The 15,925-nt window shown below is 47.4% G+C and overlaps 1 protein-coding gene across 1 annotated transcript; it reads left to right on the top strand.

The window, feature by feature from the left end:
• The first annotated feature begins 3,932 nt into the window (after positions 1-3,932).
• Positions 3,933-6,565, top strand: LOC139707348 (PRAME family member 12-like). The gene is made up of 3 exons (XM_071618557.1): positions 3,933-4,219; positions 4,598-5,179; positions 5,992-6,565. The coding sequence occupies exons 1-3, from the start codon at positions 3,933-3,935 to the stop codon at positions 6,563-6,565; spliced, it is 1,443 nt and encodes a 480-aa protein (XP_071474658.1).
• The last annotated feature ends 9,360 nt before the right edge of the window (positions 6,566-15,925 follow it).

Genomic DNA, 15,925 nt, shown 5'->3' with positions numbered 1-15,925 from the left:
AGGAGAAAAGATCTTCATCACAACTGGGATATATAAATGGTGTCAAATCAACAGGTAGTAACTTGTGTCAAATCCTGATGAAGGGGAGCCAGGGGGCCATGGTGGGAAGGTCCCTGAGAAGCACTGCCTGGCAGCAGGAACTATCACAAACCAGTCAGCCACAGCCTCAGCTGTGCATAAAATCTACCCCAACCTGTACCCCCATGTTTTCTAGGAGGACACTTGGCCAGTCGCTGCCTGTTGTCCTTGAACTGAGGCCACCCTTGGTACTGAATCTGTGGAGCCAGTGAGAATTGATTCAAAGCTGCCTTTGACACCCTGTCTCCCTTTGCCTCCTGAATGGGGCTCTGACTCATCTTTGTTCTTGTTCTTGTTCTTTGGAGAGCCACTGTCTGTTGTGACTTAGGTTGACAGTAACATCTACCTGCCTCCTGCACCAAGTCAAGGGTGGTAAGAGAAGGCAGGGCTGTGGCGTGAAGTCACCCTTTCAGCTGGCTACACACAGACAAATGGCAGAGAAATTTATAATTCAGTCAGAGACTAGACTTCAAATGTGGTGCAACCTAAAAAGCAATGAGGTCTCTGAAATAGCCTTAGCCCTACTTCACTGCACACATAGGAGATTAAATGTGGGTCATTTGTGGTAAGTCATTATGTGAAACAGAAACCAAAGATCATCTCAGCCAACAGTAAGTATCCAACTGTGATGTGAGCAAGGAGGTTTTCCAAGAGATACCCAAGAAGACCATCATGGTTTATATTCTGTGTCTCCCAACAGCTCACCTATGAGACAATGGTTTTGGAGGAGACATGATTGGTTTATAGCCTTAACCTTGTCAGTAAATTAATACCCAATGGGATTAACTGAGTGACAACAGGGGGCAGGTGGGGTGTGGCTGGAGGAAGCTGATCATTGGGGGTGTGAACATGGTGTGTATATTTTGTATGTAGCAAGGGGCCATCTCTCTCCCTCTCTGTTCTGTAATAATGTGAGCACCTTCCCTCTGCCAGAATCTGCAACCATAATGGTCAGCCTCACCTTGAAGGTGAGGGCCCAAGAAATGGAATCTTCTGTCTGTGCATTGAGACCTCTGAAACCATGAGTCCCCAGATAAACTTTTTCTCCTCTGTAGTTGTTGGGGTTGGGTGTTGTAGTGACAGCGTGAAAAAGGTGACTAACACAAAGACAGAACAACAAAGCAGAAATGCAATTCTGTATCTGCCACCTATCAAACCATTCTTTCTACATCTTCCCTGTAAGTCCTCCCCTCACATGGCTCACCATCCAAGCACTCCCTCTCTTTCCGTCTCTCCTTCCTCAATTCCTGAATCACTTTTTACTCAGGCTCTTCAAATTTTCATTTGCCTGTGAACTTCTCACAGCCTGAAGAGCCCTGGAAACTGCCTGGAGCAAAGGCTGCCTGGGAGATGTGCCCTCAGGTCCATGTTTCTGCAGGAAGACTCTCCAGTGGGTGGCCTCCCTGATGTCAGGAACTCCTGCTGTCCAACCCTGTGTCTTTCTCTCCCAAGTTGCCCACAGTTTCCACCCTTGGTGGATTTCACACTTTTCCAAGTCCCCATCAGGGGCATGTTGGCCCATGCCTATAAACACAGCAACTCGGGAGACTGAGGCAGGAGGATGGCAAATTTGAGGCCAGCCTCAGCAACTTAGTGAGTTCCTAAGCATTTCAGTGAGACCCTATCTCCAAATAAAAGCAAAAAACATAAAGGGCAGGGGATGTGATTCAGTGGTAGAGAACCAATAGGTTCAATCCCGGTACAGACAGGCAAACAGGAGGAGTCTTGCCCTAAGTCTACAAAACTAATTCCACCCTCCTTGTCTGCTCTTCCTCTCTGAGTGTGCCCAGATTTGCTGCAAGGTAACTCGAAACTTGTGTGGCTGTAGTAAACACGGTTTCCATTCTGTGGTCTTCATGGATGACAATACTGTTTTCAAAAAGCTGTTTTTACTATGGAGTTTTTGGAAAAAAATTTGAAATAATTTTGATATGGCCAAAGATCCCTTTGAAAGATATTTTCAGGTATTGTTTTTTCTTAGGCATTCAGTGCTTTTCTGTCTCACAGGAGGAACAGGAGGGTCACATATGGACAAAATTGAGTCCATGGTTAGAGTTCATGGAGGGACGCATCCCTGACTCTCACAGTCTCCCTGATTCTGTGCTACTGCATGAGCATGAGCATCGGATTCAATCAATCAATCTGGAGGAACAAAATCCGATCAGGATTAAATGGGTGGAGACTGGAGAACCTGATCAGATACTGCTTTCTGATTGGATGCCAGTCAATCAGATGGAGGTGGGGGCGTGGTCAGAAAGGTCCATAAAAGCTTCTGTGGAGCCAGAGAGAAACACAAGAGTCCTGGAGCCCAAGAAGAACCAACCTGGCCTGCTGAGGCTCCTAGAACCCTGCACACCTGGACAGATCCAGTAAGTCCCTCACCGCCCTGAGCACCACCCCATTCCCACCTCACCTGTAAGGATTCAGGAACAATTTGGTTCCTGTCTTTTCTCATGAACAAATTTAGAACGTAGATTTTGCCTCTCAGTGTAGTTTTACCTTGATCCTGAACTCTAGGATTTCTACTTTGTTTTATGTCACTTTCATTTTTCTTTCTTTCTTTCTTTCTTTCTTTGGTATGGGCTATTGAACCCAGGGGCACTCAATCACTGAGCCACCTCCCCAGCCCTATTTTGTGCTGTATTTAGAGACAGGGTCTCACTGAGTTGCTTGGAGCCTGCTCTTACTGAGGCTGACTTTGATCGCATCATCCCCCTGTCTGAGTCTCTTGAGACCCTGGGATTACAGGCTTGTGCATGCATGCCCCACACTTTTTCTTTTTCTCAATTGTTGTTTTCTAAAGTTTATATGGACAATATAGTTTATTTATCCATTTATTTATTTGGTGGTATGGTGATTGAACCAGGGCCTTGTGCATGTGAGGCAAGCACTCTATCGACAGAGGTATGTCCCCAGCCCAACATTGAATAATTTTTACCTGCTGCTGAGGATCAAGCCCAGTGCCTCACATGTCCTAGGAAAGTGCTCTTCCACTGAGCTCCAGGCAAAGCCAATTTAAAATTACTTAACCAAGGAAGTGGATTGCAATCCTATTTCATTCTAATTGATTGGAATTCTATTTCCTGATAATAAAAATGTTTATTTTGTGTGCCCTTAAAATTATACTGTTTTGTTGGGTGTGGTGGCACACACCTGTAATCCCAACACCTCCAGAGTTTGAGGAGGCCAGAAATTAGAGTTCAAAGCCAGCCACAGCAGCACGAGGTGCTAAACAAATCTGTGAGACCCTGTCTCCAAATAAAATGCAAAATATGGCTGGGGGCAGTGACTTACTGGTTGTGTGTAATGAATTCAATTGCCAATATCGCCTCATGCCCCAAATTATACTTTAAGGCTTATGTAGTTTTGTAATTTTATAATTTGTTTAAACAAATAAACAAAAAGCTTCAAACTATCTCATGCAAAACTTCACAGACTCAGTTCTTCTGATCTGTTTGTTCTCTTGACCTCCCCCCTAAGGTGGCAGAATCTCACATGTGTAACAGACATCCGTGAGACTCTGTTGTAATTTTCAAGTGTTTTATAATATGGGCACATGCTTTATAATTGCCCATTAAAGTTTTTTTGAAATTAAAAATAACATCACCCATGTGAGGGCAACTCCTTTCTGAGCCTCTGTAGTTGTTGAAACTGAGGAGCCTACTGCATTAAGTCACATGACACTCCAATTCCCATTTTATAAGGACAAAATAATAATAAAAGGCTTTCCCCATTAAAGTTGGGGTGAGTTTTAGACTCCCCAGTACCCCCTTCCCAGTGGCTGGCAATGGATGGGATAGTGGCCTTTTCCCTGGACCATTTTCCTGGATCCTTCTTCTTTCAGACTCCCCAGGATGAGCATCCAGTCCCCACCCACGCTGCTGGAGCTTGCAGGGTGCAGCCTGCTGAGCAACAAGTCCAGGGCCATCCTGGATCTGGAGGACCTGCCCATAGAGCTCTTCCCACCACTCTTTGTGGAGGCCTTCAGCAGGGGACACACTGAGGTCCTGAAGAAAATGGTGCAGACCTGGCCCTTCACCTGCCTGCCCCTGGGGGCCCTGATGAGGCATCCCCAGCCTGAGATGCTCCGAGTGGCTCTGGATGGGCTGGACATGCTGCTTGCCCAGCAGGATCGCCCCAGGTGAGGAGGACCCAGGTGGCATAGAAGGGAGCACCCTCTGTGCCAGGGAAGGGATGGGTATAGGCAGGGAGAGTGGGTGCTGAAGTGTGCTCCACAGGCTTCCTGTGCTGCCAGCAAGGAGGGGTGGAGAGGCCTTGGCCATGCTGAGCCCCATCTGGGAAAGGCTTCCAGATGTGGAGGTGCTTGTGGCAGCTGTGCTGACCCCTGAATGAGGCTGTACTTGCCCCTGCCTCAGTCTGTACAAGTGGGGGCACCAGGCTGGATTGGAGGGAAGTGGGTGGAGAAAAGTGAGACAGAAGGAAGAGGTGGAGCAGGGAGCAGCAGCTGAGAGGGGAAGGAAGGGGCCTCAGGGCTGAGACTCTGCTGTGGTCCCCGCAGGAGGTGGAAACTGCAGGTGCTGGATTTGCGGATGGTTCCACGGAACTTCTGGAGGACGTGGTCTGGAGCCGTGGTCGATGCCTGCTCACCAGAGGACATTAAGAAGAATCGAACATTGAAACTTGGTCCAGCAATGGCAGCTAAGCTGCCCTTGAAGATATTCATAGACTTGTGCCTCACAGAAGGGCCCCTGGATGAATTCCTGACTCTCTTGTTCCTATGGGTCTCACAGAGAAGGGACAGGCTGCACCTTTGTTGCAGTAGGTTGAAGATCTTATGGAAACCCACCTGCCACATCAGGAAGGTCCTGAGACTGTTGCAGCTGGACTCTGTCCAAAAGGTGGAAGTGCACTGCACCTGGGCGCCCTCCACCTTGGCTGCTTGTGCTCCTTTCTTGGGCCAGATGAGGAACCTGAGGAAGCTGCTTGTCTCAGAGGTCCGTGTGCCTGCCCACACCTCCCCAGAGGAGCAGGAGAGCCTGCTCTCCCAGCTCACCTCGCAGTTCCTCAGGATGGACTGCCTGAGGAAGTTCTATGTGGATGCTGTCCTTCTCCTCGAGGGCCACCTGGAGCAGGTGCTAGGGTGAGTAAGGGGGATGAGCTTCCTCTGCAGACCAGTATCAGTAAATCTGAAAGGGCACCTACTGTGTGCCAGCCACTGACACTCTCATGGTGAACAAGGCACTGGAAGATAAATAACCCATCATCTGTTCCTGTTGTATCCTGAAGCTCCATCTCCTAACCTGTGTTAGAGCAAAGGGCTAAACCAGGGTTCATGGTCTGGGAAGTGACATCATGCTGGGAAGCCAGCTGATGAGGACAGGAGCTAGTGAGGTGGGTGTGAGGTTCCTTCCCTGGGAGCCCTGTCCAGCGACAGGGGTATAAAGCAGGGTAGAGGTGAGGACTTTGAAGGAGGGAAGCCCCAACACCTGTACGTGTTCAACAAGGAAGCCCTGTTGTCCTCCATCTGGGAGCAGAGGAACCCACTTCTAATGCCCTCCTGGGGAAGGCAGGTCTGAGCTCCCGGTGATGACTCAGGGGTTGTGAGTGAAGAGCAGGGAGTGAGACCTTGCTGAGGGGACAGGGAGTGAGCCCTGCAGGGGCTAACCCCAGTGTGTTTTCGACACATCTTTCCTGGATTTGTGTTTGGCACATGACTCTTCCCGACTTCCTGGGGCTAGATTTGTGGCTTTCTGCTTGTCATTGAGGGTGACATTCATAGAGATGGAGGACCCACCTGGTCACACAAGTAGTGGTGAAAGTTTCAGGTTGAAATGGAGTGACCTGAATGAGCAGATTCTACAAAATGTCAACCATGTTCAGATGGTCACAGTGACCTTGGGTTTGGGCCAATGTGTCTTCTCCCTCAGAACTAACTGCCTGGTTCCTCCTTAGGCACCTGAAGACCCCCCTGGAGACCCTCTCGATAACCAAGTGCCCGCTCTCAGATTCCGACTGGAATTATCTCTCCCGCTGCCCAAACACCAGCCAGCTCAGATGCCTGGATCTGAGATACATCAAACTGACCAATTTCAGTCCAGAGCCCCTCAAAATTCTGCTGGAGACTGTGGCAGCCACCCTGAACAGGTTGGACTTGGAAGCCTGTGAGATCGCGGAATCCCAGCTCCAAGCCATCCTGCCTGCCCTGAGCCGCTGCTCCCAGCTCAGGATCTTGTGCTTTTTCCGGAATCGCATCTCCATGTCGGTCCTCAGGGACCTGCTCTGTCACACTGCCAGGCTGAGCCAGTTGAGCATAGAGCTATACCCTGCCCCTCTGGAGAGCTATGATGCCCAGGGTGCCATCCATCAAGAGAGATGTTCCCAACTTTGTGCTGAGCTCACAGCACTATTGAAGGACTTTAGGCAGCCCAAGGTCCTTATTTTCGATATGGTGCCCTGTCCTCAATGTGGCCACATGTTCATCTACAACCAGGGCCTCATTCACTGTTTCTGTCCAACAGCTGCCTAGTTGTGTGTGTATAAAAAGCTGCCCTCTACACAATTGGATGTATAACCAGGATGTAGAGGGATCATGAAGGAAACTCAGAGCCCAGCATTTCAGACACTGCCTGAAGTGTGAATGGGGAAAGGAATCAGAGGCTGGAGGCTTCATTGGAAGGAAGCCCCTGAAGATTGGACCTTCTGTATAGAGCCATATGTGTCTGTATAGAGTCATAACAAGGGGTCTGGATTTTTAGAATGGGATTTAGGCTTTATGCACATACGAAGAAACTATTTTGTTTCATGGATAAATAAATTGTCTGAAATGAACGGAATCTCAAGATTAGTCCTCTGACATCTTCCATGATTGTTTTACCCAGTTTTCTGATTTTGACACTGGAATTCTCCTGGGGCTGATGGAGAAATACCACCAAGTACTTGATGATCAATGAGGTTCATTCCCAGAGACTCAAAGCATCCAACTGAAATCAGGTCATTATCTGTGGCTACACTGTTGCATAATCCATGTAGGGGAACACAGGAGGCCTGGAGCATTCTAAGTGGACAGTAAAATTTCAAAAAGCCCTTCGTAGTTGACCTCAGTGCTACCCAGACACTCAAGGTACACCCATCCTTGTGGGTCTCCACATCCAACCTGGCGTCTTGGCCTTTGGATGCAATGAGAATAAAATAGGGTCTCTGGGCCTCACAAAACCTTGCCTGTCATCCTGGTACCAAGTCTTTCCTGAAGTAATGTAGTCATGGCCAATGCAACCATCCAAATTAGCTTTCACCAAAATAGTAGAATTATGTAGGTAGATAATACTTGTGAATGTGTCTAAACTAAACTTAATAAATTACCACCTTCTGGTGGGGGAGAAGGCTGCTCATAACTTCTCATCTCTCCCTACCCAGGGACACAAGGCTTTCAATCAGCAGATGATCAGAGGATGAGTAAGGATGAGGTGGTTGTGGGCAAATGGGTGGCCCTGCCTGTGCTGCCTGGTCCTAGATCAAGATCCCCTAAATGACGACTCCTGCTGAGGACTCAGGCTGGTGGGATTATGCAGTGACCTTAGCCTTAGTTTCCCATACAAGGTGGAGAAGGAGGTCAACCCAAACTTCTTTTAAGTTATCCTAAAGCTGACTATGTACGTGTTCTAATTTGGGCCTGAAGGCTTCTCCATACACAGTGAACTAGAACCCAGTTGGATCTGTAACCAGACTGCAGCTCACTCTTGGAACAGGTAGCAGAGTCCAGGTCCTACACAGTCAGCCCATCTGTCCCCCACACAGCGATCTGTGTGCCTCACCCCTCTTTATGACACTTCCTTTCCTCTGGCTCTATGTCTAACCTGCATGTGTGGTGGGTGGGGTGGGGAGTTCTGAACAGCATTCATTCTGCTCTGCTGCTGGATTCTAGGATCAAATAAAGGCAAGGAAGATCTGCAATATGAGATGTGTCATCACTGGTTGTTTTATGGGTTTTTATGACCAAAAAGGGACTTAAAGATATTCTGGTGTGTCCAGACTCCTTGGATTGTATAAGGACTGAGAGCTGCATGTGTCCCCACACAGCCCTAGGGATACAGCACCCAGACTGCTCTTTGAATTCCTCATCTTTTGACTGTAGGTCCATTTGTGCTGTGAGACAGCCCACAAATGTAGGATGTCATGACAAACAGGACCGGGTGTGTAAGCGTGGCCAGGTCAGAAGGGGACTGGGTTCCACTCTCTGGAGTGCTACTGAAAGGTGCACATTCCTTTGAGCATCTGCATCAAAAGAGTCTAGATCCCCTTCTGGAACACTGGCCAATTTCACCTGTACAATCTAAAGACCCAGAACCCATGCTTTTCTACAGAAATGAGTGACCCTCATAAAAATTAACTGAGGGCCTGGGGACATAGCTCAATGGTAAAGCACTTGCCTAGCATGTGGAAGGGCCTGGGTTCCATCCCCAGAACCACAAATGTATGTGAACACATAAATGAATAAGTACATCCAATATTGATGTGACTCCAGGGGGAAGTTTTAATTTGAAGAAAATTATCTAACTGTGAGGAGAACAGAGCCCATATGAACACAGTGAAATGCATTATTTAATTTGAATGCTGGTGAGCCTTTCTCAGAAACACCCTTGGTCAGGAAAGTGAAATGTTTTCCTTCAAATGGCAGCTGTCATTTAAGATGTCCATCCAGGTGCTAACCAAGAACCTTATAAGTCCTAAAAAGAACAGAGAAAGTTGGACACAGCAGAGACTCCTAAAACCTACCCGTGAGAACAGGGAGGGAGAAGACTCTTTGGTTCCCCTGCAAGATAAAGGGTGTTTGGGGGGGTATTGGCTCAGCAAGGAGGCTTGAGAAGAATAAGTATGCAGAGGGAATGTCTGTCATTAGCCTGTCATGATTAAGTGTGTTTGCAATGCTTAAAATTAATCTAGAATTGTTTGCTGTGAATTGATTATGTCTATTGGAGTGCCTAGCATTAAGGATTGTCATTTTCTTGATTAAGAACCTATAGAGGGCTGGGATTGTGGCTCAGTGGTAGAGCACTCACCTAGCATGGGCAGGACACGGGTTCAATCCTCAGTACCACATAAAATAAAGGCATGGTGTTGTGTCCATCTACACCTAAAAAATAAATGTTAAATAAAAGAACCTAAAGTGTGAAATTGCATTGAGTAATTTGAGTGAATAAAGCACCAAAAGGGGCAGAAGCACGTGGACATTCTTTATTTCTCCCCTGGATTGCATACATTGTAATTTTGTCTCCTTGTGACAGATGCTTTGAGAGGGGGCTTCTACATCCCAAAGCTGAGGTTCTGGAAGTGACCTTTAAGGTGTATAATGAGAGAGGTGAGAAGGCCTGAAAGCAGAGATAGCAGATGCTCACTCAAGCCATCTGTCCCTGGTATCATTGCCCCAAGGATGGTTCCTCAGGACCACTCAGACCCTGTTTTAAATGTGGTCAGATGGGTCACTGGGCTTGTACATGTCCCAAGCCTCATAATTTCTGGATTTTTGTCCTAAATGTCATCAAGAGGGACACTGGGCTGTTCACATTCCCTGAGTACATGGGGGCCCCCCAGCCACCTGGTCCTTTGGGTTCCCCTTTCCAACTCTTAGGACTGGATGCAGAGGACTGAAAGGATCCAGGTCCCCATCACCCAACCACTACCATCACTCCATGGAAACTCTGGGTAACACTGCATATGTCAGGTAGGACCTCTCCTTCCTCCTAGACACCAGGGCTACATATTCAGTCCTCAAGGTGTTCTGGGGGCTGACTACCCACCCTTACAGACACCTAGCCTTGTTTGTGCTTGTGGCTCTCTAATTTTTACTCATTCCTCTTTGGTCATTCCACAGTGTCCTGTTCCCCTTATGGGAAGGGACAGCCTCACAAAGTTGGGGACTATGCTCTGCTTCTCCCCTCGTAGATGCTTCCATGTAGACCCACCTGCTTCTCCCCGACCCTCACCCTTACCTTAGGACCATCCCCTATTCTGTTGGCCAGTACCTTCTTATGACCCACTTCTGAGGTGGACGATTCCAGTCCTTCTATCACCTCACACCATGAACCCATTCACATCTGTCAAAACCTCCTCCATTTTCTGCCCAATCACAACACTTGCTCTCCCTCCTTGCTGATGCTGTCCCTCTCTTTGCACAGCAGACTTGATCCTAACAGACTTTCTCTCCCCTCTGAGGATTTGAGCTGGTTTGGACCCTGGTCTGAGGGCCCAGGACAATGACCACACACCTTTTTGCATTCACGTAGGGCTCTTCTTCTTTATCCACACACCGGCTCCCATTGGGAAGTGACTCCACCCTTCCCCTCCCCTCCTCCTCACAAGTCTACCCCCTAGAGATGGCAGTGACAAGTCTCCTCTTGAGACACAAAAGTTAACTTAGATCTTGGCCCAGCACCCAGATTCTCGACCTTCCCATCCCTTCTCCTTCCCAAGTTCACTCTGAGTCTTGGTTCCCAGATGGCTCCTTCTTCCTTCAGGAGGGAATTCACGGGGCAGGGTAGGCAATAGTCTCTCAAGCCTCAGTTGTGGAAGAGCCTTCACTCCCGATATCAGCAGGCTGAACTTGTTGCCCTATCAGAGCCTTCACTTTGGCAAAGGGAGCCCCTCTCAATGTCTACTGTCCCTTGAATTACATTTAGACTGAACTAAACTCCTTCCTTGGCTCTTCCTCTGTCACAGGCCCTCCCAAAGAAGCCACTCGACACCTCCCCTTTGAGCTTCTATATGGACAGCCCACCTCCCTGCTCAGCTCACCACCCTCTGACTCTCCACTACCCCTTGCTCCTCATCTTTTCTGGCCCTTCTTGCATACACTAGGATCCTTCTTTGGCAACACAGGGATGTTGTTCTGGCAAAGCCAATTCTGCCTCTTCTCTTTCTCCCACTCTGTCTCCTGGTGACCTGGTACTTTTCCCACTCCCCAAAGCCCGGCTCCTCCTATCAATTCTCTGCAAAATGGACTGGACCCTATCAGGTCATTCTTACTAATTGTTTGGTGGCCCACCTTGAGGGCATCCCATATCGAGTTCCTAAACCCCTTTTAAAACAGTCCTCTCTGCCCCCTTATACAGTGAGACCCCCAGGCCCTCTCAAGCTGTGTCTCTACAAGGTTGAAATCCCAATCTTCCTTTGGTCTCTGAGGACCACAAGGACATTGCACAACCATGAGTGCCATCCTTCCCTTTTTCATTTTTTGTAAAGAGAGAGAGAGAGAGAGAGAGTCTTTTTAAGATTTTTCTGAGAGAGAGAGAGAAAGAATCTTTTAATATTTTTTAAAGAGACAGAGAGAGAATTTTTTTAATTTTTTTTTTTTTTTTTAGTTTTCGGCGGACACAACATCTTTGTTTGTATGTGGTGCAGAGGATCGAACCTGGGCCGCATGCATGCCAGGCGAGCGCGCTACCGCCTGAACCACATCCCCAGCACATTAATAATTATTTTTTAGTTTTTGGTGGACACATGTCTTCATTTTATTTTTATGTGGTTCTGACGATCAAACCCAGCATCCCACGCATGCCTGGTGAACACTCTACCGCTTGAGCCACATCCCCAGCCCCCCTTTTTCATTTTTGCCCTCCTCCCTCACTGTGCACTCACCTCCCAGGTGTGCTGCCACCAGGGATTACCATTCCAGTGTCCAGGAGACTTACAGCAACTTGCTCAAACCATACTAGCCACACAATGCCAGCTTGGTTCTTTAGCTGCTGTGGCTCTGCAGAATCCAAGGGGCCTTGACCTTTTTATTGGCAGGAAAGGTGGATTTGTCTGAACCTACAGGAGGAATGCTACTAACATGGCAATCAATCTGGTAAGTAAAGGACAAGATAAAACAACTCCAACAAGACCTTGAACATAGGAAAACACAGCCCTCACCAAAACTGGGCCACCTGGACAGCATTCCACCACCACTCAACCTCCCTCATTGTCCCAAGGATTCAAACACTGCCCCTTCCCAGCAGGAAGCAGTTAGAGAAGATTGACCTACATCCCTGTTCCCTATGGGGCCCAACAAAAAACAAAGAAGAGGGAATATAAGGTCCTTGTTTAGCACCTCCATGGCCATCTTAACTGACGGCTGCCATTTCAGGAAAAAGCTTCACTTTCCCACCCAAGGGTGTTTCTGAGAAAGGCTCATCACACCTCACACCAACCGGACCCTTAACCACCAGCATTGGGACCCGCTCAGCTCTGATTTCCTAAGCCTCTCCCATAAAGGACTCAGAACTCAAGGCTGTTTTGCCCTCTCTCCATAGAGAGATGGCCGTTCCTTGTCAAGTCTGAAAACTCCCTTATGTATCTCTGCCTGGTCTCCGTGTTTCACTTCTAACTTACCCTTCAATCTCTTCCATTAGGTTGTACTTACCGAAATGAAAAAAAAAAAAAGACTAGAAATATGGTTCAGTGGTTAACTGTCCCTGGGTTCACCCCTGGTACCAAAAAAAAAAAAAAAAAAAAGAAAGAAAGAAAGAAAGAAAAAAGTGACTTGTACATAGGGATGTGGCTTAAGCAGTAGTGCGCTCACCTGGCATGTGCGGGGCGCTGGGTTGGATTGTCAGCACCACATAAAAATAAAATAAAGATGTTCTGTCAACAAAATACTAAAAAATAAATATAAAAAATTTCTCTCTCTCTCTCTCTCTTTAAAAAAAAGTAACGTGTTATCTTCTTTTTCTGAATAAAATTTGGGGGTGGGTGTTTAAAAACAAGTGGTTGTAGTGGACACAATGGCACACACCTGTAATTCCACCAACTCAGGAGTTGAGGCAGGATTGCAATTTAAGGACAGCTTGGACAAGTTAGTGAGACTTTGTCTCATAATAAAAAACATAAAGGACTGGGGATGTGCTCAGTGATCAAACAACCCTGCATTCAATCCCCAGTTACTCCAAAAAAGAGGGGGTTGGGAATGTGTAACAGGGGATCACTGGATGCTCTTTTACTATTGTTATGCTCCAGTTCCAGACCCCCAAAAGACCACCAGAGACTGAGATCAATGTAAGCAGCAAAGAGGCATTTATTGCGAGCTAGCTGGGTCCTCTGTACACACAGCAATTGGTAACACTAAGAGGCCCTGAGCCCAGGGTTTGAGCAGTTTTTTACACTCTTTGGGGAAGGCAGGGACTTCACATACATCATACCATCTCTTAGCAAATCATCACACACCATGGGGAAATCATAAAACAACTTTAAAACAGGATTAGCACATTCACTGGTGGGAACAAGTTGGGTAGGGGTGATTGGTTACTACAAGAAGGGGATACCTTTGAACTGATTGCTTTAAGCAACAAGAGGAGTACTGCTGAACTACATGGTTTCCCAACACATTATCAACCACCATAAACTACTGGGAGGGTCATCTGGCATCCCAGGTATTTTTCCTGGCTCAGGCTGACTGGTAGTTGCTAGGGGGTTGCTATGGGTCCTCACCTAGCCTAACTGAGTCAGGGACACCTGGTGCCTCAGATCTCTCCTGTTATTTGTAGATAAGCAACTCAGCAGGTGGGTATGTGCCTAGGAGTGTTCTGTGGGTTTTTCCAATGACAGGGTCATGCCCCCTTCCTTGGACAGGCTTTGCTCTGAGGTAGAGGCTGGTTTCTCAAAAATGGAGTCACATCAGTTGCTCACTATATCCCCTGTGGCTTTGAGATTTACATTTTTACCCCCAAAACTTCTCCCTAACCTTCTCCTCCCTGAACGTCCTTTCCCTGATCTTCTCCTTCCTGGTTTCTCCTCTCTAGTCTCATTTTCTCTGAAACACCTCTTTAAAAACAACCTGTTCCTGCTGATGGGCAGAATCACAGCCTTTGGGACAGGAGTCCCCTGGGTTCCTCCTTTGCTAGCAAAGTAATAAACATTCTTTTTCCTTTTTCTGAAAACTGTGTCCTGGTTATTGGATTGACACTGGGGAGAACGACCTTTTACTTACCCTTGTATAGTGCCCCTGGGTTCAATCTTCAATACTAAAAATCAATAAATAATCAGGCAAGCAAGCAGGATGAGCATACCTATCTCTCCGTCATTGGTGATTATTCCTTTTATAGTCCCCATGCTTGCCTTCCTGGCTTTAAAGGATTTTAAACACTTTCCTACAACCACAAGCACTCCAAATGGTTGCCATCAGTTTCAGACAACTCAAGGAAACTGGTTGTGTCCTTGTAGAGGATGTCTATCAGCCATGAACTCCTGTGCACTTACAGGTGGAGCTAATGGTGAAAGTTTTCCATCAAAATGACACCACTCCATGTCAAACTCTGACAAAACAGGGCTGAGGGAGGTGCTAGGAAGAGGGCATCTTGAACTACCCAAGTAGCTGGGATTACAGGGGCAGGTCACCAAACCTGCTACTACACAATATTTTTAATAGGCTGGACTCTTCTGATTTATTTCTTTCCCTGGATTCACTCCACAGTGGCACACTGTCATGTGTTCAAGATACACATGACAATCGAGCCTCATCTCAGAATTAGCATTTTCCATCTCTTATTTCCAAATGCTCTCAAATACTATATGTGGCTTTTAGCATTGCTTATATTTAAACTGAGCATGGTGGTACCTGTCTATAATCCAGCTCTTCAAGAGGCTGAGAAGGAGGATCATGAGGTTGAGGCTAGTCTGGAAAACTTAGTGAGATCCTGTCTCAAAATAAAATATGTCTGGGAGCCAAAAGTGGTGGCAAGTGTCTGTAATCACAGTGGCTTGAGAGGCTGTGGCAGAAAGATAGTGAGTTCAAAGCCAGGCTCAGCGACTTACCATGGCCCTAAGCCGCTTAGTGAGAACCTGCCTCAATAAAAAATAAAAAGAGCTGGGGATGTGGCTCAGTGCTTAAGCACCCCTGAGTTCAATGCCCAGTATGAAGAAAGAAGGAGATGAAGAAGCGGGAGGAGAAAGGGTGGCAAAAAGACAATAAGGAGGAGGAGGAAGAGAAGAAAGGACAGAAAAATAAACCAGCTAAGGCCAAATGGACAACCCAGACCTGAGGCAGAGTCCACCCTCGAGCTGACCATTCCCTCTACTGGGCTCAATGAAATCTGGCTCTAGAACCCAGCAGTGGAAAATTGCTTGGGGGAGATGGGACACACTGGAACAAGCCTGCCCCCTAGTGGCTGATTTACAGGTGGCTCTGGCATCAGATTTTATTTTTCTGTGTTTGGTGCTCACTCTGGAGAGCAGAGTTGAAAATTAATTCAAAACTAGATCTCCCCCACCCCAGAAAGTGATTTTCTGTTTGTTTATTTTTGTTATTAGACACAGTGGCGGGGGAAGAAGCACTGTAGGTGCATCTAGGTAGTGTCCTGATGCTTGGGGAGCTTGAACTTGAATGCAATCCGATGTTGGCCTTCGAGTCTTTTAGGGCTTACTTGAGGTCTCTGTCAGCTAGATATGAAGGTGCTAGCCCCAAGGCCTTGGTTTCTGCACCTGAGATATGGAGCATCTTGGAGGTCGCTGGATAGATGAAGCTGGAAAACTGGATCCTAGTTGCTGGTGAATCTAGCTTTCCTGCTGGGTTTTGCTTTTCCTGGACTAGAGATCCCCTGACTCCTGCTGCAGGCAGAGCCTGGCCTCATGTCCTCTCTGAGAACCAAGGGCCTCAACTCCCCATCTGCCTGCATGGCCAGTCTTGCTACCCTTGTCACTACAGAAATATCCCTGACCCAAGAGAAGCTTTACTCCTCTGTGGAGTGCAACTCATCAGCCTCCAGTCAAGTTGCCCAGGGTGCCAAGCTTCCCAAGGTCACTCAAGTGCAAGCCAGTCTTTCCCACCTGGTGCCACTGAGTCCTCTGATAGTGTCCCTATTTCTTGTTAATTCACTCTGGGGAACTTGGTCCTCTCAACTGCCTTCTGGAAATGAAA

Source organism: Marmota flaviventris, chromosome 10 (assembly GCF_047511675.1).
Source record: "Marmota flaviventris isolate mMarFla1 chromosome 10, mMarFla1.hap1, whole genome shotgun sequence".
Lineage (NCBI taxonomy): Eukaryota > Metazoa > Chordata > Mammalia > Rodentia > Sciuridae > Marmota > Marmota flaviventris.
Note: the sequence above shows the minus strand (reverse complement) of the source record. Positions and strands in the feature narration are given on the sequence as shown.

Coding starts and splice junctions, on each gene's coding strand:
- LOC139707348 (XM_071618557.1), top strand. CDS start 3,933: ATGAGCATCCAGTCCCCACCCACGCTGCTGGAGCTTGCAGGGTGCAGC. Junction 4,220..4,597: donor GCCCAGCAGGATCGCCCCAG/GTGAGGAGGACC, acceptor TGGTCCCCGCAG/GAGGTGGAAACTGCAGGTGC. Junction 5,180..5,991: donor CACCTGGAGCAGGTGCTAGG/GTGAGTAAGGGG, acceptor GTTCCTCCTTAG/GCACCTGAAGACCCCCCTGG.